This window comes from Schistocerca piceifrons, chromosome 7 (assembly GCF_021461385.2).
Source record: "Schistocerca piceifrons isolate TAMUIC-IGC-003096 chromosome 7, iqSchPice1.1, whole genome shotgun sequence".
Lineage (NCBI taxonomy): Eukaryota > Metazoa > Arthropoda > Insecta > Orthoptera > Acrididae > Schistocerca > Schistocerca piceifrons.
In genome coordinates, this window is record NC_060144.1 from 406366053 (window position 1) to 406391575 (window position 25523).

The 25523-nt window shown below is 43.8% G+C and overlaps 1 protein-coding gene across 2 annotated transcripts in view; it reads left to right on the plus strand.

Moving 5' to 3' along the window:
• LOC124805355 (poly(A) RNA polymerase gld-2 homolog A-like) overlaps window positions 1-25523 on the plus strand; it is a 161767-nt gene that overhangs the window by 81859 nt on the left and 54385 nt on the right. Inside the window, exons 8-9 of one of the 2 annotated variants that reach the window (XM_047265895.1) lie at window positions 9689-9817; window positions 21255-21409. In XM_047265895.1, the coding sequence (XP_047121851.1) occupies window positions 9689-9817; window positions 21255-21298 (173 nt within the window). In that variant the 3' untranslated portion in view covers window positions 21299-21409. Of the gene's footprint in view, window positions 1-9688; window positions 9818-21254; window positions 21410-25523 lie in introns of those variants that run through there. The other variant, XM_047265894.1, reaches the window with a different exon arrangement.

Genomic DNA, 25523 nt, shown 5'->3' on the forward strand with positions numbered 1-25523 from the left:
AGTAATAGCTTTTGAATACCGTTGAATTTACAGATTCTCAAAGTGGGAGGAAACATTGTGGAGATTATCGGAATACTTTGCATGCCCGCCTGATAGCTTTGCACATTAAAGTGCTGCTTCCGGGCTTGGAGATGTTCTAGTCCTGCATTGAATCCATTTAGCATTTTAATGATGGAGTTGTGTGTGCTAGCCAGGCGTGATGATATCAGGCTGCTACCCAAGTCCCACCACAGTTTCACAATTCACAAAAATTTAGAAAACTTTTGCCCACTTTCACATGAATAACCCTGCACGCATACAGTTGGGGGTACACTCATTCTGTCCCGGAAGGAGTGAGGGTGGGAGGGGGTCAACAGTGTGGCAACAGAAAGGCTGTCTGTCCACCCCTTAAACTAACCAGCCAAGCAAAAACCATTGGTAACCATGCTGACCCTGCGCCAATCCGGGACAAAGGCATAGGAAAAAATATGATTGGAGTCTGTTGTGTGAGGTGCTCCTTCGTTGACAAAATTTTGACTTGAGGTACATATCGTGGTGCGCATAATGCTAGTCGTACAGGCCATATGGAGAAAATTATAGACAATATTCATGTCATACTGCTCCTTCGAACAGGACTGCAAAGTTTATATGCTCCAACTGTTAGGAATCCTCAGGTTTGTGACAAGGGAATAAATGCCTACTAGTGTGTGCATGTCTTGCAAGTTGTGATGAAGCAAGCTGGGATATTTTTACTTCCCCTCTTGTTTTGCCATCTGCCTCTTTCAATTAGGTTTTTCACTTTTAACTACTTACCGTTAACATACGTGAATATAATCTGCATTTTCATAATAGAGAAAGGTTGACCCTCAGTTAAAAACATAACGCCAGATCTAATATTGTGCTTAGTTTTATGTTTGTAATTGATGTTCTAATTAATGTCAACTATCCCTAGTTAGTATCTTTCATTATAGGGCAAAATCGGTGATTGTTTTGTAACTTAGCCTTCATGTGTTCACCCTAGAAATAACCACGCGAGCGCTCGCTCGCGCGGGCAGTCGGCCGACTGCCCAAGAGTTTTCATCAATCTCTTGAGGTTTTCCGTTTTTAAAGGTCATATTTCCATAAAATATCGATGTAGGATATCTCACACAATATTGCAAACACATCTGTAATCAAAATTATTTATTTAACAATAAAATATACAATGGAATACAAAAAGGAAGCCAAATACCCAAATGAAATATAAGAACATATTTTTTAATTGTAATGTTTTGGGACTATATAATGTAATACTTGACTAGAATTGTTCACTGTGTTAACTTGTCACAAGAAAAGCTAATTTTGCTTTGAAAAAAGAATTTTTGATTGAAAACGTCACAAACTTTCCTGTCAGATGAAAAATGCTGATCAGTCCGTATCCATTTCATTTTCGTTTTGATTCTGACAACAATTATTGCACGTAACTGTCGTGGTTGAATGTCATAGACAGACGTTTCTTCCACATTCACCGCATTCTCGCTTTGTTTTTATATTCTTTTTTGAGCCATCAAATAACATACTCATCTCCTTGTAGGGGTTGATACAGCTGGATAAACTACGTCACTCTCTCTGTAATTTTCCAAAAATACTAACAAATCTTTTGGTAAATGCTTCAATTTAGCTCTTTCTTGAACCAAGGACCTCTCGTTCCGCAGCTGCTCACACTAACCACGGGACCACGGCGCTCCTGAGCTCACATTGGCCTTGTTGTTGCCTATCTTGCGCATGGACTACTCAGTTTGTGTATTTTGTTTATTTTTTTTTCATAGTTCCACACAACTTCTTCCTGTTTTCTCGATTGATCTGTGTTCAGTTTTTCAAGGTCTATCCACTGTGCCAACTTATAACTAAATCTGAGGGGGGTGCGATGGGGAGGTTCCCTTGTAAGGCCTCACCGTCGTAAAGCTGCACTGCTGGCTGTGACGTCATTGTGCTCTGTTCCTCACCAAATGTGGAAGTGTCCTCGTCCTGTGTCAATCACACCCACTTCAGCCTCAAGATGGCCAGGTCCCTGGCTGTGCTGAGCTGCAAACCGCCACCCTTGTTGGTGTTTTCAGATATTTTTATTTATGCTGCTGCTTTTATGATGCTATCACAAAATACCTTCGTCATAATGACAGATGTGTTATCAAATTGAGTTTGGTGTAGGTTTTCTAAAGCATGTTTTGGCACAGCTGATTTTTTCAAAACAGTGTAGGCACAAGCACATCTTGTGTTCGATCTGGCATTGCTGCACAGTGCATAGTGTTTGACCGACATAGTAGCTACCACACTGACATGGAATTTGGACACTCCAAATGTTCTAAACCGTAGATTGTCCTTCACAGGCCTTATGAGATGACATATTTTTGCTGGGGGCCAGAACACTAATGAGCTGTTATGTCTCTTCAGGAGCCGGCTAGTCTTTCCCGACACTGTGCCAAAGGAAGGCAAAAACACAAGTTTCTTGTTCTTTTCTTTGGTGGTTTTTTCCCTGTGTGTCTCACTAGGAACAGATTGATACCTGGCAGTGATTATAGCTATTTTCCCGGAAGCCTTTTTGGAGGTGGCTTAGTTCAAGTGACAGATTATCAGCATCTGAGATGACCTTTGCTTGGTGGACAAAGATGTTCCGAATACCATGTTTTTTGCCAGATGGTGGTGTCTAAGAGGGTACATATACTGATTCATGTGTGTAGGTTTCCTGTACCCACTGTGTCTGAGGCAGCCATTAGTTTTCCAGTGAACAAGGACATCAAGGAAGGGCAGTGCACCATCTATCTCTGCTTCCATTGTAAACCTAATGTGGTCATAAATGCCATTCAGGTATTCTAAGAATTCTCCCTGTTTTATACATCTGTAGAGCTATATGGTAAAGCTGTGATTGACATAATAGTGTGCATCACATAGAGAACATTGATTTCATCAACCAAATTAAACATGTGTGTCTTGAGCAAAGCTATATAATGCTTATTTTTGATGTGATCTCCCAATTTATTCATGTTACTATCAAAGACTGCATATATCTCCGCTCCCAGTTATTTGATAGTATGATTATGGGATTGTTTAAGCTCATGTTGACATCATTGTATTTCTTATACTGTGGCCAGTATTTTGACCAGTTGTTCGACATGGTGATGGGAAGTCTGTTAGCTCCGTCCATAGCCAGTGGTTTTGCAGAGAAATGTGAAGACTTCGTTTTGGACAGGGCTCCAGATTCCTTTTATGGTTATGTTGATGACACCTTTATCATCCAGGCCCACAGATGTGAAAAAATGGGACATTTCTTAGAACACACGAGTGGCATTTATGACCAAGTTAGCTTTACTGTGGAATTAAAGATAAATGAATCATTGCACTTCCTTGATGTCCTAGTTTGCTAGAAAACCAATGGATGCCTCAGTCATGATGTGTACAAGAAACCTACATACATGGATCAGTATCTGCACTCTCTTAGACATCACCATCTGGCATAAAACAGTGGCATTCTGAACTACCTCATCCACCATGCTAACGTCATCTCAGATGCTGAAAATGTGCCACTAACACTTAGCCACCTCTGGGAAGGCTTCCAGGAAAATGACTACAATCACCACCAGATATGACAGGCTATGTCTGGTGTGAAGTGCAGGAAAACCACCACTGAAAAAATAGAATAACAAACCACCTCTGAAGAAGAGAACTGGAGAGAGTAGCTGGCTCCTGAAGAGAGAAGACATTTTATTGTTGTTCCGGCCCCAAGTAAAAATACGTCAGCTCATAAGGCCTATGAAGTGCAACGTATGGCTTAGAACATATGGAGTGTACAAAATACCTTATCAGTGTGACGCCTACTATGTCTGTCACTCTGTAGCAATGCCAGACAGACACCAATAATACTGCCATCTTTAAGACGTGCTTGAGTGTCCTTGAAGTGACATGTTTCAGTGATCCAGATGTAGTTGGTGTGATGACACACTTAGCCCCCCTTTGTCCCTCCTCCCTCCCCCCTCCCCTCACACTCTCACTCCCCGTTCGGTCCCCCCCTCCCCGTTCGGTCCCCCCCTCCCCGTTCGGTCCCCCCCTCCCCGTTCGGTCCCCCCCTCCCCGTTCGGTCCCCCCCTCCCCGTTCGGTCCCCCCCTCCCCGTTCGGTCCCCCCCTCCCCGTTCGGTCCCCCCCTCCCCGTTCGGTCCCCCCCTCCCCGTTCGGTCCCCCCCCCTCCCCGTTCGGTCCCCCCCCCCTCCCCGTTCGGTCCCCCCCCCTCCCCGTTCGGTCCCCCCCCCTCCCCGTTCGGTCCCCCCCCTCCCCGTTCGGTCCCCCCCCCTCCCCGTTCGGTCCCCCCCCCTCCCCGTTCGGTCCCCCCCCCTCCCCGTTCGGTCCCCCCCCTCCCCGTTCGGTCCCCCCCCCCCCTCCCCGTTCGGTCCCCCCCCCTCCCCGTTCGGTCCCCCCCCCCTCCCCGTTCGGTCCCCCCCCCCCTCCCCGTTCGGTCCCCCCCCTCCCCGTTCGGTCCCCCCCCCTCGCCGTTCGGTCCCCCCCCCTCGCCGTTCGGCCCCCCCCCTCGCCTTTCGGCCCCCCCCCTCGCCGTTCGGCCCCCCCCCCCCTCGCCGTTCGGCCCCCCCCCCTCGCCGTTCGGCCCCCCCCTCGCCGTTCGGCCCCCCCCCCCTCGCCGTTCGGCCCCTCCCCCCCCCCCCCCGGTCCCCGTTCGGTCCCCCCTTCCCAGCCGGAGAAGCGTGAGATTTCTTTTCTTCGACTACTCTCACCAGGAAGGGGTCCCTTGGGGCCCTCCCTTCCCAGGCTTTGCCCAGTGCCAAAGCATACACCTGCAAGTGGCTGAAAGAACCACTGGTTGCTGGTCGTAGGGCCACAAGGCCCTCGTCCATTCCTGAGACTGACCCAGTGAGGCCCTCCCAGCCAGAACCACCAAAGTCACAGCGCGCAAAGCAGACAAAGAAAAAGGCTTCCAAGAATCCCGACATTGCGGTGGCACCCGTTCCACTGCCACCTTCCAGCTCTGTGTCTGAAGATGAGGTGGAGATTCTGGCGTCCGCTGAGGACCTGGATCTCGCCGGTCCCTCAGACGCAATGAATAGCCATTGCACAGGTAGTCAATCGGTGGCGGCAGGTGCCCAGGAGGCGTAATCTGCCTCCCCAGCCCCTTCACGCCTTTCTCAGCCATGGACAATGTCATCCTCCAGTGGAACTGTGGCGGTTTCTTCTACCATCTTGCTGAGCTTTGACAACTTCTCAGCCTTCACCCTTTCTTCTGCATTGCTCTTCAAGAAACTTGGTTTCCAGCGATGCGAACCCACGCCCTCCGTGGCTATCGGGGTTATTATAAGAACCGGGCAGCTTATGTAATGGTGTCTGGTGGCGTCTGCATCTATGTCCTAAACTCTCTTCACACCGAGTCTGTCCCTCTACAAGCACCTTTAGAGGCTGTCGCTGTTCGGGTGTGGACGCCACAGGCTGTTACTGTCTGCAGTCTGTTACTGTCTGCAGTCTGTATCTTCCACTGGATGGTGATGTCCCGCAGCATGTCCTGGCTGCACTGATAGCCCAGTTGCCACCACCTTTCCTGTTACTGGGCGACTTCAACGCCCGTAACCCTCTGTGGGGTGGGTCAGTGGCAACAGGTCGAGGCGCCACCGTTGAGTAAGTATTGGCACAGCTCGAACTTTCCATTTTAAATGATGGTGCCTTCACACATTTCAGTATGGTGCATGGCACGTACTCAGCCGTCGACCTTTTGATCTGCAGCCCTAGCCTCTTACAGTCTGCCCGATGGAGTGTGCATGACTACCTGTGTGGTAGTGACCACTTTCCGATCTTTCTGTCATTGCCACAGCGTCACTCTTCTGGGCACCCTTGCAGATGGGCCATGAATAAGGCTGACTGGGACTTGTTCTCCTCCGTGGCCGCTATTGCGCCTCTTTCTGATGAAGCCATTGATGCGGTGGTTTACTTGGTCATCACCGGCATCGTTACTGCCACAGACCGAGCGAGGTGGCGCAGTGGTTACACTGCCATCCTGATTTAGGTTTTCCTTGATTTCCCTAAATCGATCCAGGCAAATGCCGGGATGGTTCCTTTCAAAGAGCACGGCCGACTTCCTTCCCCGTCCTTCCCTAATCCGATGAGACCGATGACCTCGCTGTCTGGTCTCCTTCCCCGAACTAACCAACCAACTGCCGCAGAATCTGCCATTCCCCGTTCTTCTGGGTCCCCTCGGCGAAGAACTGTGCCTTGGTGGTCGCCTGCGATCGCCAAGGCGATTATAGCTCGCTGACGGGTGCTCCAGTGTCACAAGCGATATCCCTCAATAGAACACCTCATCGCCTTTAAATGGCTGCGTGCGCGGGCCCGCCGCCTTATACGCCAACACAAGCAGGAGTGCTGGGAACGGTATGTGTCCACCATTGGCCTCCATGTCTCTCCATCGCAGGTCTGGACCAAGATTAGGCGCCTCTATGGCTATCGGACCCCTGTCAGCGTCCCTGCACTCTCAATGAATGGAGCAGTTTGTACTGACTCCGACATCATTGCAAAGCACTTGGCAGACCGTTTTGATCTCAGTTCCGCTTCTGTGAATTACCCTCTGGCCTTCCGCTCCATTAAAGAGCGGGTGGAACTTTGGAGCCTTTCATTTCACACCCACCATGCTGAATCCTACAATGTCCCATTCACTGAGTGGGAATTCCACAGTGCCCTAGCTGCTTGCCAGATCGCATCCACTGTCAGATACTGAAACACCTCTCAGCGGACTGCCAGTGACGCTTCCTCGACCTTTACAACCGTATCTGGGTCGAGGGTGAGTTTCTGTGGCAATGGCGGGAAAGCATTGTTATCCCCGTTTTGAAACCTGGCAAGAACCCATTGGAGATGGACAGCTACTACACCATTAGCCTCACCAACGTTCTTTGCAAGTTGCTCGAACACATGGTGAGCCGGCGGTTGAGTTGGGTACTAGAGTCTCGGGGCCTTCTGGCTCCTTCTCAGGGTGGGTTCCATAAAGGCCGCTCTGCCACCGACAATCTGGTGAGCCTGGAGTCAGCCATCCGTACAGCCTTTGCCCGCTGTCAGCACCTGGTCGCTGTCTTTTTCGACATGCGGAAAGCGTACGATAAGACATGGCGTCATCATATCCTCTCTACGCTTAATGGTTGGGGTCTTCGGGGTCCACTGCCGATTTTCATCTGAAAATTTCTGTCGCATCGTACCTTTTGCGTGCAAGTCGCGGCCTCCCATAGTTCCTCCAGAGTTCAGGAGAATGGGGTACCACAGGGATCTGTCCCAAGTGTCTGCCTGTTTCTAATTGCAATTAATGGGCTCGCTGCAGCGGTGGGAACGTCTGTCTCAGCTTCTTTGTATGCTGACGACTTCTGCCTCTACTATAGCTCCATTGGCATTGCAGCTGCTGAACGTCAGCTGCAGGGCACTATCCACAAAGCGCAGTCTTGGGCTGTAGCGCAGTCTTGGGCTGTAGCACATGGCTTCCAGTTTTCGGCTGCCAAGACCTGCGTTATGCATTTCTGTCGGCGACGAACAGTTCACACTGAGCTGCGGCTTTATCTTGCCGGCAAACTTCTTGCTGTGGTGGAGACCCATCGTTTTTTGGGTGTGGTTTTTGATGCCTGGTTGACTTGGCTCCCACATATTCGGCAACTTAAACAGATGTGTTGGCGGCATCTTAATGCTCTGCAATACTTGAGCCACACCAGCTGGGGCACTGACTGATCTACCCTCTTACGGCTCAACCAGGTGTTAATCCAGTCCCGTCTGGATTATGGGAGCCTGGCGTATGGTTCAGCATCCCCATCTGCGTTGCGGGTGCTGGACCCTAATCCTTCACAGCAGATCCAACTTGCCACAGGAGCTTTCCAGACCAGCCCTGTGTACAGCATACTTGTGGTGGCAATTTTCCCTCCACTGTGGTTACGGCGCCAACTTTTACTGGCCGCTTATGCTGCACATGTTTGTAGCTTGCCCGGGCATCCTAATTATCGTCTCCTGTTCCCTCAGTCGGTCGTCCATCTCCCAGAACATCGGCCCCGGTCGGGTTGTACGATCGCGGTCTGCGTCAGTGAGCTTCTCTCCAGGCTTAGGGTTTTCGCTCTTCCACCTCCCTTCCGGATTCCTCTGTGTACACCCCCGTGGTGTGTACCCGCCCTTGCCTTCGGCTCGAATTGGCACAGGGCCTGAAGGACTCAGTCCCTCCGGAGGCCTTCCTGCCACTGCTTTCTTTCCTTCCGTGCCACGTATCAGGGCTCTGGCGTTGTTTACACTGATAGCTCGATGGTTGCTGGTCATGTCAGTTATGCTTTGACTCTAGGGGACCACTATGAACAACATTCATTGCCAGCTGGCTGTAGCGTTTTTACTGCTGAGCTGGTCACCATCTTTCATGTTCTAGAGTATATCCGCTCTTGCTCAGGTGAGTCCTTTGTTATCTGTAGCGACTCCCTGAGCAGTTTACGAGCTATCGACCAGTGTTTCCCTCGTTCTCGTCTGGTGATGGCTATCCAGGAGTCCCTGCATACTCTTGTCCGTTGCGGCCGTTCTGTGGTCTTTGTGTAGACCCCAGGCCACGTTGGGATACCCGGCAATGAATATGTTGACCGCCTGGCGAAAGGGGCCACCAGTAAACCATCTCTGGACATTGGCCTCCCAGAGACTGATTTGCGAGGGATCGTACGCCGCAAAATTTTAGAACTTTGGGACACTGAATGGCGCGCCCTGCATTCACGAAACAAACTTTGGGCCATCAAGGAGGCTACCGGTGTGTGGCGCTCCTCCTTGCAGGTCTCTCGCAAGGAGTCTGATGTCCTCAGCCGGCTGTGCATTGGGTACACATGGATGACGCACGGCCACCTGTAGCGACGTGAGGACCCACCTTTATGTCGTTGCGGATCCGTTTTGACGGTGGTCCACATTTTGTTGGAGTGTCCCCTTTTAGCTGTGCTCAGGCAGACGTTCGCACTGCCTGACACGCTCCCTGCCCTTTTAACAAAACACACTGCCATGGCAGGCTTAGTTTTGCGTTTTATTCGGGAAGGGGGGTTTTATCACTTAATCTGAGTGTGTGTTATGTTTTTTTGTGTTGAGTCTGGCCTTTGACCTACGATTTTAGACTGAGTTTTTAATGTGTTTCTTGGTAGTTGGCTTTTCCTTTTTTGTCTCTACGGTCGGCCAACCACTGTCACACACTGTGTGATTTTAATTTCTTTTGTCTGGTCTCTGTCTGTCTTTCTTGTCCTGTGTTGTCTGTCATCTTTTCCGTTGTTCGTTTTTATTCTGTGTGGGTGTTTTTAAGTTTTGGAAAAAGGGACCAATGAGCGTAGCAGTCTGGTCCCTTTAATCCCACAAACCAACCAACCAACCCGTCCCCCGCGCACTCTGACTCCCCCTCCACCCCGCACATACTCTGACTGCCCTGCGTGCGCGCGCGCCCACACACACACACACACACACACACACACACACACACACACACAAAAAAAATCACTCTCCCTCCCCCACCCCACTCACACTGTACCTCTACCACCCGCCCCCCCCCCCCCCCCCCGCCACCTCCCGACTGGATGCACCTAGTGTGTAACTTAAGAGAGTTGTTGTGCATTTTTCATATTATAGCATTATAAACAGTTATGCAGTTTCATTGTTTGCTTGAAATAGTCTGAGCTCATACTACAATATGGTTTTCCTTTGTTACAGTGGATTGGAGAGTTCGACCTCTTGTGTTAATTGTGAAACTTTGGGCCCATGCCCATAACATAAATGACGCAAAGAACATGACAATATCAAGTTATTCCTTAGTGTTGATGGTAATTCACTTTTTGCAATGTAAGTACGAAATTAAAATAATCTGAATACTATTGCATGAAAAATAGAGGTTTAAATTTTATTTTGTTGATAACAATCAGAATTTAAAAAAAATTGTGTACTGTAAAACTAAATGGTATTCTTACAGCTGCTGCAATAATTTGCTGTACTTCTTGTGGTGTGCAAAATGCTTCAGATCAGTTGTTCATCTCTGGTGTCCTATCCTCTTCCAGGCTCGGAGTGCTGCAAGATGGGATATGCCACTTTGGTTTACAATATACCAGTTACCATTTATTCTGGATCAGAATCCCTCTTCTACAGCTTTGGTACCCATAATTGCATATGTTGTTGGAGTATTCAAAATTTACTGATTGCCTACAAAGACAGTATCTTACCCAGAAACAGGTTCCATGATCCGTTTTTTTGTGTGTGTGTGCCCCCTCCCCCTCCCCTCCAACAAATGTATTGATGCAGTGAACTTAGCAATAAACCTATACTCTTGTTCTCAACTATTACCACTTAGATTTTATAAACCTGAAAGACAGCATTCACCAAGCTTTTGACTACCTCAAAGTTCTTGATTTAGTGGAACTCCTACCCCTAATGCTATCATCACCACCTTAAGTAACACACATTCAGCCACCCTACATATGCAGTAGGTTCGTCCATACGTCCAACTCTCAACACACACTCTCTCTCTCTCTCTCTCTCTCTCTCTCTCTCTCTCTCTCTCTCTCTCTCTCTCTCTCTCTCTCTCTCTCTCTCTCTCTCTCTGTGTGTGTGTGTGTGTGTGTGTGTGTGTGTGTGTGTGTGTGTAGATGATGTGACTTACCAAACGAAAGTGCTGGCAGGTCGATAGACACACAAACACACACAAAATTCAAGCTTAAGACAAAGAGTTTGGGTAGAGATGTCAGTCGAGGCGGAAGTCCAGAGGCAAAGATGTTGTTGAGTGACAGGTGAGGTATGAGTGGCGGCAACGTGAAATTAGCGGAGATTGAGGCCTGGTGGATAACGGGAAGAGAGGATATATTGAAGGGCATGTTCCCATCTCCGGAGTTCAGATAGGTTGGTGTTAGTGGGAAGTATCCAGATAACCCGGACGGTGTAACACTGTGCCAAGATGTGCTGGCCATGCACCAAGGCATGTTTAGCCACAGGGTGATCCTCTTTACCAACAAACACTGTCTGCCTGTGTCCATTCATGTGAATGGAGAGTTTGTTGCTGGTCATTCCCACATAGAAAGCGTCACAGTGTAGGCAGGTCAGTCGGTAAATCATGTGGGTGCTTTCACACGTGGCTCTGCCTTTGATCGTATACACCTTCCGGGTTACAGGACTGGAGTAGGTGGTGGTGGGAGGGTGCATGGGACAGGTTTTACACCGGGTGCGGTTACAAGGGTAGGAGCCAGAGGGTAGGGAAGATGGTTTGGGGATTTCATAGGGATGAACCAAGAGATTACGAAGTTTAGGTGGATGGCGGAAAGACACTCTTGGTGGAGTGGGGAGGATTTCATGAAGGATGGATCTCATTTCGGGGCAGGATTTGAGGAAGTCATATCCCTGCTGGATAGCCACATTCAGAGTCTGATCCAGTCCCGGGAAGTATCCTGTCACAAGTGGGGCATTTTTGGGGTTCTTCTGTGAGAGGTTCTGGGTTTGAGGGGATGAGGAAGTGGCTCTGGTTATTAGCTTCTGTACCAGGTCGGGAGGGTAGTTGCGGGATGCGAGAGCTGTTTTCAGGTTGTTGGTGTAATGGTTCAGGGATTCAGGACTGGAGCAGATTCGTTTGCCACGAAGGCACTAAAATATCCTTAAATGTGAAGTCATTTTTTAGTTTTTTTTGTAGCTATGAAGTTTCTGTATTTCACAGTGCTTTCCAGTGAACACAAATCTTAACACTTTGGGTCCTGAGCCATTGCGCGTGGGTGTCTACCATAAAGTCTGGCTGATTTTAACGTATTTTAAACTACTACATCTCATGGAAGGTTTCAGTTATAGCAATAAAATTACTCTTATTGAAAGACCTAGACTTTCTTGTTTAGAACCATATATAATACCTTTCTCTTGAATTAATACATACTTTCGACAAGTGTTATTATTGTAACATTGTTTTTGAAAAAAGGACAAATTGGTCAAAGGTATATTCACTGTATTTTCTAGAAGGATTTTTTTATATTTTACACAAAAATTGTAATTATGATGGATACAGTATGTCTTATCTACAGTAACTTCCTGTAACTATTTTAGGATGCAATTTTGCTCTTTGTGTGGTAAATTTTGAAGCACGGCATTTTGCACAATGCTACTTCACATTCACTACACTGGTAGCTTGTGTCTTTTCACCACACTTTACCAGTCAGTTTTTTTTCCTCTCAGAGAACACACTACACACTGTTTTTCTATTTGTTTCTTACCTACTTCTGTCTCAATCTTTTCCAGGAAATGATTTCCAGTTGATAGTCTTGAGAGTCCAGATGGACCAGGTCGGGGTTCAAGATCTTTGCTTTGTGCAAGATCTGCACAGATAACTGTCATGAAGTGAGATGTTGTAAGGTGTTGTCCAGTAACCTTATTATATAATATGCAGGAATTTACAATCACTATTAGTATAACATGGAATGCCAACTTTCTCCACCACGTCACAGTTCGATGTTCAAATGCGCCGTATGACAATCACTGAATTGATGAGTCAACACCAAACTTGTTTTTATTGTAGTCCACTACACAGGCTGGCTTTGACTTCTCTCTTCCTCTCTGATCAGTGAAAGTGACCATCTCAGCAGTGTGCCTTGTACTTATCATATGCACATTTCTTTTGTCCTTCCAACACAGTGCTAACATATTTCCTTTACGCCTGAAAATAAGCTCGCCTCGCTGAAGGTTCGGATCTTTTATAGCACGAGGCAATCCCTGCCAAGATTTTCTTGTTGTTCCCACAAGAGCAGTTTTTGCAGCTTCCAGTTCTGAAGCAAGTATTGAACTTGTGTAGAATCTGTCCGTAAACAAAGTGTAGCCTTTTCCTGACAGATTTGCAAGCAATGTCTTTACCAGAGTCACTGTGTCAGACCTTTCACCCGTGTAAACAGAGAAATTCCAGATGTAACCTGTGTCAGATTCGGATAACATGTACAGTTTGATACCGTATTTATTTGGTTTTTGTGGCATGTACTGTTTGAAATACACACGACCTCAAAATTTATACATGCCTTATCTATTGTAATTTTTTGAGATGGTGTATACGCACGCTGGAAATTAGCACACACACATTTGGAGGGGTCTCACCTTGTGCAGTGGGTCATAGCCAGTTTCTCCTTTCCTCTCAGCTAAGGAATTATCACTAATGTGGAAGTTTCTCAAAATAGAAAGAAATCAGTCACGGCTCAAGATGTTTGGACAGAAATTACACGACACAACAGGGTTCTCGGACCAGTGCTCTCGTACGAGGTGCGGCTAGAAAAAAACCGGACTGATGCTGGAAAAAACATTTATTTACAATTTCATGTTATCTCCTTCAATGTACTCTCCTCCTCGGTCTCTACACCGCTCCATACGAATTTTCCACTGTTCATAGCAATGCTGCAGATCATTTTCGGTAAGTCCATACATTACTTCCGTCGCTTTTTCTTTTACTGCTTCAACAGTCTCAAATCTAGTTCCTTTCAAAGCTGACTTGACTTTAGGGAAAAGAAAAAAGTCACAGGGGGCCAAATCAGGTGAGTAGGGTGGATGATCTAAGATGGGAATGTTGTGTTTTGCCAAAAATGTCTTCACTGACAACGCACTGTGAGCTGGGGCATTGTCTTGGTGAAGGATCCATGACTCTTTTCTCCACAAATCGTTCCGTTTTCTCCGCACTCGCTCACGTAGGGTAGCCAGGACGCTAATGTAGTAATGCTGAGTCACTGTTTGTCCCTCTGGTACCCAATCAATGTGCACAATCCCTTTGATGTCAAAAAAAAACAATCATCATTGCCTTGAATTTCGATTTGGACATTCGTGCTTTTTTTTGTCGTGGAGAACCAGGAGTTTTCCAATGCATCGATTGGCGTTTAGTTTCGGGATCGTAAGTAAAAAACCACGATTCATCGCAAGTAATAACATTTTGTAAGAGGGTGGGATCACTTTCAATGTTTTCCAGGATGTCAGAACAAATCATTCTTCGGCGTTCCTTCTGTTCAATTGTGAGACACTTTGGAACCATTTTTGAACACAATTTGTTCATGTTGAAACTTTCATGAAGAATCTGCCTAACACTTTCCTTGTCAACTCCTGTTAACTCAGACACTGTTCTGATTGTTAAACGGCGATCTTGTCGAACAAGTTTACCGATTTTTTTCAATGTTTGCATCAGTTTTTGCTGACAATGGTCTGCCAGTGCGAGTGTCATCACTGGTGTCTTCGCGGCCATCTTTAAATCGTTTAAACCACTCAAACACTTGTGTTCGCGATAAACAATCATCGCCGTACACTTGTTGTAACATTACAAACGTTTCACTTGCAGATTTTCCTAGTTTGAACTAAATTTGATGTAAACATGCTGTTCTTTCTGTACACTCAACATTTTCTGACGCACAGACAAAACGTCAACTACTTAAAACAGACGCCACGGGCAGACTGAGTGCAGGAGGCAGATGAAACTCGAGCAGTAGGCGGAGCGAGAGTCACGTGACAGGCCACGCGACTTTCAGCCTTATTGCATTCGTTTTATTGTTTCACCAGTACTAGTCCGGTTTTTTTCTAGCCACACCTCGTATACGTGGCCTCACACTTACACACATGTGGACTGCAATTGCCAGAAACTTCTTTATTTCCATAAGTGTAACTCCTTTCCACTTTGATAATGAGCAGGTGGGTGAAAGGGAATTTGTGCTTCTTAATTTCCTGATCCATTGTTGAGCATACAGATTAGTTTGTTCCTTTATATGTTTCATCATACTGTCTGTCAGGAAATATGAGAAAAATTCTAGAGGTGCACTGTTCTGGTCTAAACTGACAACATTGCATATTCCGGATTGTCCTGAGAGTAGATCGGATATCTGGTGCACGATCAGTAGTCGTCCAACCTTCCTCAGAATCGGTGCGGCGCGCAGGTCTCGGCTTCCTCCTCGCCGTCAGTCTCGCTCGTTCTTCAGGCACAATATCGACGGGATTACTTGCTGTTGAAGTGCTTGGACACTTGCTCTTCTCTTCTGAATCTATCAGAAGAGTAGCATTTGCAAATAAAATCATAATTACGTACTGAGAGTTTTTTCAGTGAAAATCTGAACAAAAATTATACATGGTTTGTTGTCAGAATTCTTTACCTGAACTGCCAGAAACTTCTTCTTGAACATAGTCCACATCATCATCAGAGTCATCTACAATATCTTCCTCTGACAAATCAATGTCACTTTCTTCTAAATCACGATGTAACTCGCGAGCAATTTCTTCGTCCATCAAGCCACGCTTCACCGTGTCGACGCTACTGAGACCGTGCGGGAAAAAATCACCGCTCACAAAACACTACAAATGAAAAGGGAAAGACACCCTTCCACAGCATGCCTGCACCATCTAGTGACCGTTACTCAAACTACAGTCCGTGCAGTGCCTCCCAGACAAGCAGGAGCCATAAAAACACACAAAGGAAAGGAGGGGAAGAACGAGAACTCGCGTCCGTAACATTACGGGCGCTGGACTTACGGGCAGGCCGCGCACGCCTGTATTTTTACGGGCGTCGGCACCTAAGTGTTAAAGGGAGCCTGCTGGATCACAGTGGATGTATTTATCTTGTACCACTGGGGAACACTTGTCACTCAACTGACAAGCTGTTGTCACTTTGTCTCAAATGAGGTATTATCACATTCTTCTTCCACTTTGTGAGCTGCTAAATTCAATGTTAAACTCAGGATCACTATTGCCGTCCTTTCTAGAAAGCCCTGCCTAAACAATAATACAGGACATTAGATGAAAGTGCGCAATTTGTTGTCGAGTATCCAAAGCTGAACACAATGAGAAGGATATCTAATGGCAACTAGCTCAGCCAAAAAATGACAGCCAGTCTACAAATGTATGACCAAATGCTCTCTGGTGCTGAGCACTTATCAGTGCTGAAACTGATGTAAGCAAAGTTTTATTTTTTCGAAACTCTTAAGCTGCCTTAGTGCACTTGGGATTTTGAGTTTCTGTCAAAAGAATAAAAATGTGATAACTCGGGATTTAATGTCAAGGGGTTAAAAAAATCTTACAGCCAGTGCAGGTGACACATTCACAAAGGGAGATCACTGAGTGATATTGGATACACGGCAAAAGTGTCAAACATTTGCCGAAAGAATTTGATTATTTAAACATGAGATAATATCTACTCACTATTTGTGAGAAGTTGCTAATGACGGAATAGGAGCAAGAACCAAAAGGTTTGTTGAGCTGTTAGTGACTTTTGAGACAACCCTTACATCTCATTCATCATTACTGATACCGAACATTTGCTTCATCATCAAGACCTTAGTGATAACCAGGTAAGCACAGTCTGACATCACCACATTTGCTATTACCAAGGAACACTGAGGCTCTTCTGTATGTGGCATAAAGGATGGAGATTTTTGAGTGCCATGGAACAGTGTATTATCCTGAAACTCTGGCAAAATTAATTTGTACCTCATTTAGTGTATTCATTAAGCAACATGTGCTTCCCATGTTTAACTAAATATAGAGCTCTGGAAGGACTTCATCAGTGGATGTTAAGTTGGGTGTGATGAACTTTGAATTCCTGATCTTGGAAGCTGTCCAAAGCTGCCAGTTATCAACTTCAATTGCATTGAAGCTACAAGGGACATGTTTAGGAGTTTCAGTAGCATGCTAAGGTGGGTGAGGGAGAAGGAGAGGGCGGATGCATTGTAGAAATGATAAAAACCTATCGAGGAGGAGGAGGGAGAGGGAGAACACGAAATCTCTTGAGTAGTCCCATTCCATTGTATTGGCTTGTCCAGACATGTGATGGCTTTTGTTGACTTATGTTCCATATTTTGTGGATCTTGTTGGCAGTGTGTCTGGGGCATTGGGCTATAATAGATCACCTCAACAAATGGTCTCATGTGGTTAATCTGCCTGAAGAGAAAGTGATAAATGGCTATACTTCTTTACTGTGTGTGTGTGTGTGTGTGTGTGTGTGTGTGTGTGTGTGTGTGTGTGTGTGTTTGGGGAGGGGGGAGAGGGTGCGGCAGGCGGTAGCAGGCGGAGGAACATCAAACTTCACATGATGACAATCTTCTAAAGCTGGGGATAGTCTCTATATTGTCTTGATTGTATCTTCAACCAGTCTCATTCGGAAAGAGATCAAAAATTTCAAATAAACCTCCCTTAAATCTTTGTCCATTAAACAGTTCTTCAGGGTCAGATGATGTTTAGCTGTGTGTTTAATTCTCTCTGGTATTTTTCTTTGCCATGAGATATTTGAGTACTTCAGATTTAGGTTACTACAATAATATTAGTCTTTCTCTAACAGTATGATTCACAAGAGCGGCTTTTAAAATACCTACATAATGTTTCACACAAGCTACGTTAAAATTTTGATTCTGTAGTGATCTCCCCAGTTCTTTGCATAGTCTAAACAATTCAATAGTGACTGTTACACAAAAAAAGTCTCAAACTTTTTGGGCTGCTTCATGTAGCCCCACAGGATGGATTGTCTTTCGACTTTGAGGTCTTGCATTCAGTACTTCAGTCTCTGTTTTCTCGACCTGTTGTTCAGTCTTCCCTGAAATGTTTCAAAGATTTTGCAATTATAGTTCATTGGCTCGGACAATTTAGTATAACTCTGAGCTTTCAGTTTGGATTCATCTTGTCAACACCAAGTGGTAACATAACATCTACATGCACACAATTCTCTTTGGTGGGACTTGGCTGCACCATCAAAAAAATATCAGTTCTTGTGAGAGTCTTAGAAGGGTGTATTTGTTACTAGCACTTACGCCCTGGCATGTAGCAGACTGTACAAACATACAAAAAGCTTTTACTTTGAGCCTCTCTGTCAACATAATATACACAAAGAGCAAACTGCTCCTGGCCAGCCACGTTTATTGTTAATTATGCCATAATTTAATAAAATGGAAAATTTTTTGGTTGGTGCACAATGTCTTGTGAGAACCCTAATTTCCAGTATTTTGTTGGCACCAGTGTGACCTCTCAACACTTCAACCAGATTTTAAGTTCTAGTACATCATTCTCCCCCTCATTGAGAAGTTTCATGAGGTTTCCTGTAATTGTTCCATAACCTTTAAGGTTATTTCCTGTCTGGTCCAGAAACTTGTGTGAAGAGATAATTGTTAGTAAAGAGGTTCCAGCTTCCTTCTCATCAGCAGACATACGTTGCATGAATTGAATTGGCTGATGACAGGTATTATTCATGTTTCTGATTAAGTTGTGCATATTCTCGGTGAAAGTGACTCTTCTGTTGGCTTTTGAACTGTTCTGTTGCTATTTACAGTTATAGAAGCCTTCTTTAACAAAAGCAGTTTCTTTATGTGGTGGTCTATTGCTCACCATGTTGTGAGACCTAATGCAGTCGTAGAACAACACACTGTCATCATTTTCTTCATAAAGTAGCTCCAGATAAGATATAAACCATTCCAATTTACAGGATCTTTCCTTCACAGGAACACATGACAGCAATGGACAACATAAATGTGAAGTTATAAGACATTTAATGTTGTCCGACAGATGGTAGCTTCAAGGATGCGGCTATTTGACTCAGTTATAAGCAAAAATTGCTATTAATCGTAATACTATTTGCATATTTGCACCCATATAGCATAATTTATTTGCACCCATATAGCATAATTTATTGCTGGCTTTGACAGTCGATCATGTACATCTCTAAGTGAATTTGTGGTGGGGAGGCAGGAACAGTATCTGCTCTCCCACCCCACCCCCATGTCCAACGTAGAAGTGGGCAGTGAGTACCCACCAGCCCCTTCCTTTGTCAAAATTTGTGTTGGTTTTGCTGCATAAACAATCACATTTCAAAAGGCAATACTTTATGAAAGATATCCAGCTGTATATGGAAGCGAAATGTGAATGATGAACAGTACAGACAAGAAAAGACAATGATTTTAAAATGTTATGTTGTAGAAGAGAGTGGACAGCTATACAGGTAAATTAATTACCAGTGAAAAAATACTAAAATAAATTGTGAATAAATAAGCTTTATGGCACAACCTGACTCAAAAAATGGATACACGATTTGTAACGTATTAGCAACAAGGTTCCACAGCGATTCAGGAATATGTAATATATATTCAGTCATGGACCAGTAAAGTTTAATTAATTGGGTAATTAATTTTGGTCTTTGATGACCATCTTCAGGACTGGGTAAATCCATTGTACTGAGTTGGCATGCCGGAAAGTAATGGCTCTGAATTTTTTATTCTGTTCTCAATATTGGTTAGGTAGTACACGTCATGCATATTATTCAGTCAACTTTCAAGCTTTGCTGTGAGCAAGTTGCAACCCTCGGCCACTAGAAGGCTCCGAAACTGAAAGCACAAATGTGAACAATTCGTCTACATAATGAGCACCTTGTCCTACAGGATGACGGTCCCAGACCACACACGACTGCTGCAACACCGGAAAAAGTGTGATGCCTTGGGTTCACTGTGATCGAACATCTTCCATACAATCCTGACTAGGCCCCATCCAATTTTCATCTGTTTCCACAACTTAAGGAACACTGTCAAGGACTTCATTTTGATAGTGATGAAGCAGTGCAAGCAAAGATGAGGTTGTGGCTCCGTCAGTAAAGTCAAACATTCTACAGTGATGCTAACAACAAACTGGTCTCTTATCGGTAGAAATGTGTTCATCATCAGGGTACCTGTGTTGAGAAATAAGTATGTTGACATGAAGAATACAGATATAGAATGTTAATAAGATTTGTTTTATTTAAAACTCTTCAAAAGTTTTCACATATAAAATTCAGATGCATTACTATTCAGCCTGCGCTCATACATATTTTTTGTCATTGTATATGTAGAGGGTACAGTAAGCTTGTTTGGCTTATTAATGTGTGTATCATCTACACTGATCAGCCAAAATATTATGGCCATCTATTACCGATAGCCAGGATGTCCACTTTTGGCATAGATAACAGCAGTGACGTGTCATGGCATAGAAGCAATGAGGCCTTGGTAGGTCAGTGGAGGGAATTGGCACCACATCTCCACACATGGGTCACCTAATTCTCATAAATTCCAGAGGGGGGGGGGGGGGGGCAAGGAGCTCTGACGACATGTTCAATCACATCCGAGATGTGTTCATTCAGGTTCAGATCTGCAGAGTTGGGGAGGTCATTGCAACAATTGGAACCCACCATTGCGTTCCTCGAACACTCCATAACACTCCTGGCCTTGTGACGTGGCACATTATCTTGTTGAAAAATGCCACTGCCGTTGGGAAACTTGATTGTAATGAAGGGGTTAAGAGGTGTCCAACTAGTGTAAGATACTCCTTGGCTGTCATGGTGCCTTGCATGAACTCCACTGGACACATGGATACCCACATCAGTGTTCTCCAGAGTGTAATGGAACCACTTGTCTCCATCCCACAGTACAGGCATTAAGGAGCTGTTCCCCTGCTAGACACAGATTTGCACCCTCCCACTGGCATAATGAAGAAGGTATTGGGATTCATCAGACCATGCTATGTACTATCACTGTGCCAACATCCATTGCTGTTGTCCTGTTAACACTGGCACATGGATGGGTTGCCGGGTTCGGAGGCCTAGCGTTAGAAGTGTTCAGTGCACTGGATGTTCAGGCACACTTCTTCTCTGTTCAGCATGAAAGTGTAATATTACCTCTTCCACAGTTCACCGCCTGTCCTGTTTTACTAGTATGTCCAGCCTACAATGTGAAATGCCTGTACGAGGCATGTCTGCCCAACGCCATGATGTCTATGCCGGGTTTCATCTTGGTTATGCCATATGTTGAAGACATTTGCAACAGCACTCCCCGAACAGCTGACAAGTCGTGCAGTTTCCGAAATGCTCATGCTGAGCCTCTGGGCCGTCACAATCTGACGTCAGTCACAATCACATAGAATGTGCACCTTCACCATTCTACACATGGACAGCACATTTGCTAATACTAAATGCAGCGTGCTTCTCTCTATCAGTCATTCCTCACCAGGTGATGCTGCTGTCACCTGAATGGGTTGATATCAGTAGTAGGTTGGTGTTTTAATCTTCTGGCTGATCAGTGTATACATGCAGTGACGCAAATTGATAGTATACTGGATTTTGACCAAAATTAATTACCTAGTTAATTAAACTTTTGCAGTCCATCACCGGATTAATAATAAGTAAAAGAATGGATAAGTAAAGAAAAGTTTTTGTTGATTGTGTTCACAGCGTTGATGTATTGGAAAAATGACATTATGTAACATGTGACAATGCTGAATAATTTATTTTTAATTATATGACCAGATTGTCGGAGAGCATTTTCGAGTACCTGTTGGACAACATCATAAGACAGGACAATTTTTATGCAAAAAGGATGGTTGAAAATTATAGTAAAATAGAAGCAGTACTTACAAATTTTTGTTAATAGTTCGTGTTATGTATACCATGAAACGAATGTCAAAATATAATTTTTATAAATAATATTTCATTATGGATTGGTAGACGCAAATACAAATATCCAAACAATATATAAAATAAAAGGGCAAAGAATTGTCATTATGGTGAATATTATCTTTGTAATAAAAAATGAAAATTTTCATTATGTTTTTTGTTGTTCATTGAAAGTTGTTCAGTTAAAATGAAATTTGTATGTGTAACATAATGTGAAGAAGTATTTCTTTCATGAGGTCTGTATGGCTACCTTTCTCTGCTTTGTGTAGAATAGAAATATTTTTCAGTTTTGTCTATTACTTGCCTTATGTTCCTTAAATTTGTAGCAAATGTCAATGGGTTGCTTTTTGTTAATGTTACAATGTTCTTTATATTGTATACATATTTTTCTACCTGTTGTCCAATGTAAAATTTATTGCAATTGCTGCACTGTATTCTACGTATGCTTGATTGTTGGTAGTGGAGTATCGTATTAGATTAATGTCCTGAATTGGATTGGATTGTATTACCAGTCCGAAAACCAATTTTTATTCCTGTTGTGTTAAATACTAGCAGAGAAACCCGGTGTTGCCCAAGTATTTATTTACAGCCATGCATTCCTACTTGTACCATGCGGCATCTGGCTTTGTGCTTAATGTTTATGATGTTACGTTGCCTGAACTGTGTCATAAAATGATATAATATTGTACGTGGCATACATGGATATTGTCTGCGAAATTTATTGCAAATAGAGTTAGTAACAGTGATGTAATAAATTTAAACATAATGCATAATGTGGCAGTTTTTCACACATTTCATTGTTTATAGTACCATATCTCCTGTACCAAGTGTCATACAATGACATTATTTTTCACTTACGTTCAGTGGTATATGTACATACTGTCTGTAAAATGGGTCATGAATACAGTTCGTAGTAAACAAGTAATAAGTTACAACGTCATGCTTCATGCGGTACTTTTACTGCTTGAATGGTGGAAAAATAGTAAGCAATAAACATTTTTCTGTCCTTTCATCATTTTGTAGGGATTGTAAACGGGGAAAAAATTGTAAAGGTTTGAAATTGTGTGTCAAGGTTTTTGCAAGTTTCTTAGTGCTTTCATTCCCAAATACTGGATGAATAGAGTCTGGGAATTTGTCGTGGGATACACTTCTTTTCACCCCTTTGATAGGTAGACAGTTCTTACCCCTACAGCAATTGTTGCCTCACAGTAAGGGATGTGTGTACCAAGTTTGATTGAGCTTGGTCCAGTCGTGTGGGAGGAGATGTGGAAAAACACACACTCTCTCTCTCTCTCTCTCTCTCTCTCTCTCTCTTTCATAGTATATTTGTATGTAGCTTATTTTGTCTGACGTGTTATGACTGCATATTTTGGTTTCTTTTTTCTCTTCATTTATTAAGGTTATTTCGCTCCTACTTATTTTACAGTTCCAATTTTATGTCTATAGATTTTTAACGAATTAAGTATTGCATCCATTTTCGGTGGCTGTTTCTCAACATATTTAGCTGTATTTCTGTGTCTGTAAGAGAGGTAAGCTAGTTGTTTTGTCTTCCGTGGTGTGAACATTTCTCTTTGAATGAACAACTAGAGTGGGAAAACAAAATATATTGAAAATTTTATTGCAAAGATAATAATAGGTGTTCTATAAATTCTTTGCCATTTTATTTCTTTATTCTTTGGCTAATGTGTAATTGACATGCCATGCGTCTGCCTTTCCATAACAAAATTTTTTTTAAAACTATTATATTTTCGCGTGGGTGCGTGCGTGCGTGTGTGCGTGCGTGCGTGCGTGTGTGCGTGCGTGCGTGTGCGCGTCTGTGTGTGTGAGGGAGAGGGAGATACCGACCTGCTGTTAGCTTGTATTTTACTACAATTTACAGACACCCATTTTGCATGAAAATTGTACTGTATTCATAATGCTGAACAACAGGTACTGAAGAATGATCTCTGACTGAAACTGGTCTTACAATTAAAAATATCTACCAACTTCATACGTTACACAATGTCTCTTCTATAAAGTAAGGGGAGGGGGGTTATAGGGTTATGGAGGGTGAAAGCAGTAGATGGGATCGAGGGCAAAACAGTAAGCCTGTTCAAGTAAATGTAGGGTGAAATAGTTATATAAATACTTGTACAGCATACACTAGTGTGAGGAGTGCATCAAACTAGTCTTTAGACTGAAAACAAGTGGTATTTGTGGAGAGATTGACAAACCATATCTTATGGAAGTTATATTGCTTTTAAATTCAAAATGTACATTATAGTGTCTTGAGGTAAGAGTAGCCCAACAATCTGCATTGAAGTTCAAATGTGCAAAAGTGTGAATTCAGAGATAAATAAACCTTAACAGAAATGGTAAAGACTTGCGATCAGGGAGGCAAAAAATACCACACTGACGTTTTATAGACGAACCTATTTGCAAGAAGTGTGGATTGCATGCTACGAAGTAATGTAATGTCACTCTTCAGAAGCCCGTGTTAACTGCTATTGTAGATATACTGTTTAGAGTGGGTAGTGCCTTGTCCTTCAGGAACAAAAAATAAAATGCAACAAATAAAGGAATTTCAAACAATGGAAACTCCAGGTTGGAATATCAACAATGTAGGAAAAGATAGTTCGCTACTTACCATAAAAAAGACACGTCAAGTTGTAGACAGGCACGATTAAAAGACACTCACTCACAGCTTTCGGCCACAGCCTTCACCAGTAAAGGGGACTCACTTTACTTGAATTACGTAGCTGAAGAAGAAAATGGTATGCAACATAATGCTTCATGCAGCAGACTGCAGCATACTGAAAATATGTTGTCCTGAATGGTAGACAAGATAACCTTCCGACACAACCATTAGAAAATGCAGTGTGTGTAAGTGAACTATACCAGCCAGGGCTACTGCTGTTGCCAGCCAGGAACCATTGTTCTGTCACGATAATGAAATGATAGACAGTGCTCTTGTAATTCAGCTCTGAGAAAGGAGAGATAAGTATTATCGATCCTCGTTGTATGAAGAACAATTTTTGAATTTGTGGAGGGAGTCAGTAAGCAGTTACCAAAGTGTCCCATTATACAAGTTGTTAAGAAAGACTTAGAAATTGATAAAATGTTGTCTTGTTTGGACTATCTTAAAAATTGAATCCTCATAGGCTTTGTTTGACAGTGCGATTGACAAGGCTCTCAGTGTTGTCTGCCTATTTCATGTTGTTGTTATCACCACACTTCCGTGAACACTGAGTTGAGTAAATGTAATTGACAGATATTTGGATGAAACTGTGTTCCTTAAGGAGGTGTTTCAAGTGAAATGCTTTATGGCAGTGTCATGACTAGTGTACTGTCAGCTGTTAGGTGTTCAGCATATTCTTTCATTTTTTAGATGGGTTTCCTTATTGTTACTTCTCTTCCAGTTATCTTTCTGTTGCAGCTGGTGACAAATATGTTGAAAAAGTGGACAGAATTAATATATTTTCAATTTTTTTTACTGTGAAGTAAATTGAATACAATTCTGCTTCAGTATCTTAATGTTGGCTTCATTATTGGTGCATGATTTATGGATCAGCAAGTTCTACATATTTTTTAACTTGTTTATTCACATTTTAAGCACAAATCATCAGTCACCTCCAGAGTACTCTCCACTTGCATTAATAAACTTGTTTAAACTATTATTTCATTTTTCAAAGCATAGTTTAAATTCGTCTTTTGTAATGCTTGATGGTGCCTTCACCATTTTTTCTTCACTACAGCATCAGCAAGACACGTTCCTTTCATGTCTTTCTTCATTCCAGGAGACAAAAACAGTTGTATGGACCAATGATGGTTGAGTGTGTGGGTGAGAAACAGAGGTCATAACATTTTTGACGAGAACTGTTGTACAGACAGGGCTGTGTGGGCAGGCGTATTGTCATGATGGGAAAATCAGTCACCCATCTGCCACAAATCAGGCCACTTCCGCTGCGCACTCTCGGGCAATCTTTTTTCATAACTTCCATGTAGAAAGCGTGGTTAGCTGTCTGACCCTGCAGAACAAACGCTGAATGGATGACTCCTCTCACATCAGATAAACAAATCGGCATTGCTTTAATATTTGATTTCACATGATGAGCTCTCTTGGGGTGAGGCGAACTTGTAAGT